Here is a 752-nt window from a genome sequence, read left to right as displayed (position 1 = left end):
TGCTTGGTGCTGTGATGAGGCCTGTACGTGGACCACAAAGAAAAGGGTGCAATGGGATCCTTTCCTCTTAGAGAGCTCAGAGTTTATGTGGGCCGTTGGTCTCCTGGTGTTCTCTAACATCAACGTTCTTTCCTCCTTACCCTCATTCTTTTTTTCCTCCTTCCTATTTCTTGCTTTCTACCTCCCTCTTTTTCACTTTTACTTTCTAGATTCACAGAAGAGATGCAGTAGGCACAGAAGAGATGCAAAAGGCACTGACTTTTGTCTGAACTCTGGTATCTCTCCACAGGACTGGGCTCTAAGCCCCTCATTGAAATGAGGGGCCATGAGGACGGGGGCATCCGGCTGGAGTGCATATCTAGAGGGTGGTACCCAAAGCCCCTCACAGTGTGGAGGGACCCCTATGGTAGGGTTGTGCCTGCCCTGAAGGAGGTCTCCACCCCTGCCGCAGACGGCCTTTTCATGGTCACCACAGCTGTGATCATCAGAGATAAGTCGATGAGGAACATGTCCTGCTCTATCAATGACACCTTGCTCGGCCAGAAGAAAGAAAGTGTCATTTTTATTCCAGGTTAGTTCTCTGCCCTCTGAGACTCGTCGGGTGCGTGGGGATCCTCAGCACACAGATGGAGCCCAGAGCAGGGATGGGGGCTATAAGTACTATAAGAAAACCACCCAGCCTGGGCAACATGTTAGCCAAGAATGGTGGAACATGCCTGTAATCCTAGCTAGTTGGGAGACTGAAGTGGAAG

The 752-nt window shown here is 50.5% G+C and overlaps 1 protein-coding gene across 1 annotated transcript in view; it reads left to right on the top strand.

Moving 5' to 3' along the window:
- Positions 1–752, top strand: part of BTN2A1 (butyrophilin, subfamily 2, member A1) — a 16,681-nt gene that overhangs the window by 4,985 nt on the left and 10,944 nt on the right. The window contains exon 4 of the mRNA XM_011966418.1: positions 290–571. Coding sequence (XP_011821808.1) covers positions 290–571 — 282 coding nt within the window. The remainder of the gene's footprint in view (positions 1–289; positions 572–752) is intronic.

This window comes from Mandrillus leucophaeus, unplaced genomic scaffold (genome assembly GCF_000951045.1).
Source record: "Mandrillus leucophaeus isolate KB7577 unplaced genomic scaffold, Mleu.le_1.0 Scaffold760, whole genome shotgun sequence".
Lineage (NCBI taxonomy): Eukaryota > Metazoa > Chordata > Mammalia > Primates > Cercopithecidae > Mandrillus > Mandrillus leucophaeus.
The sequence above is the reverse complement of the archived record's forward strand: the minus strand, read 5'-3'. Positions and strand labels throughout refer to the sequence as shown.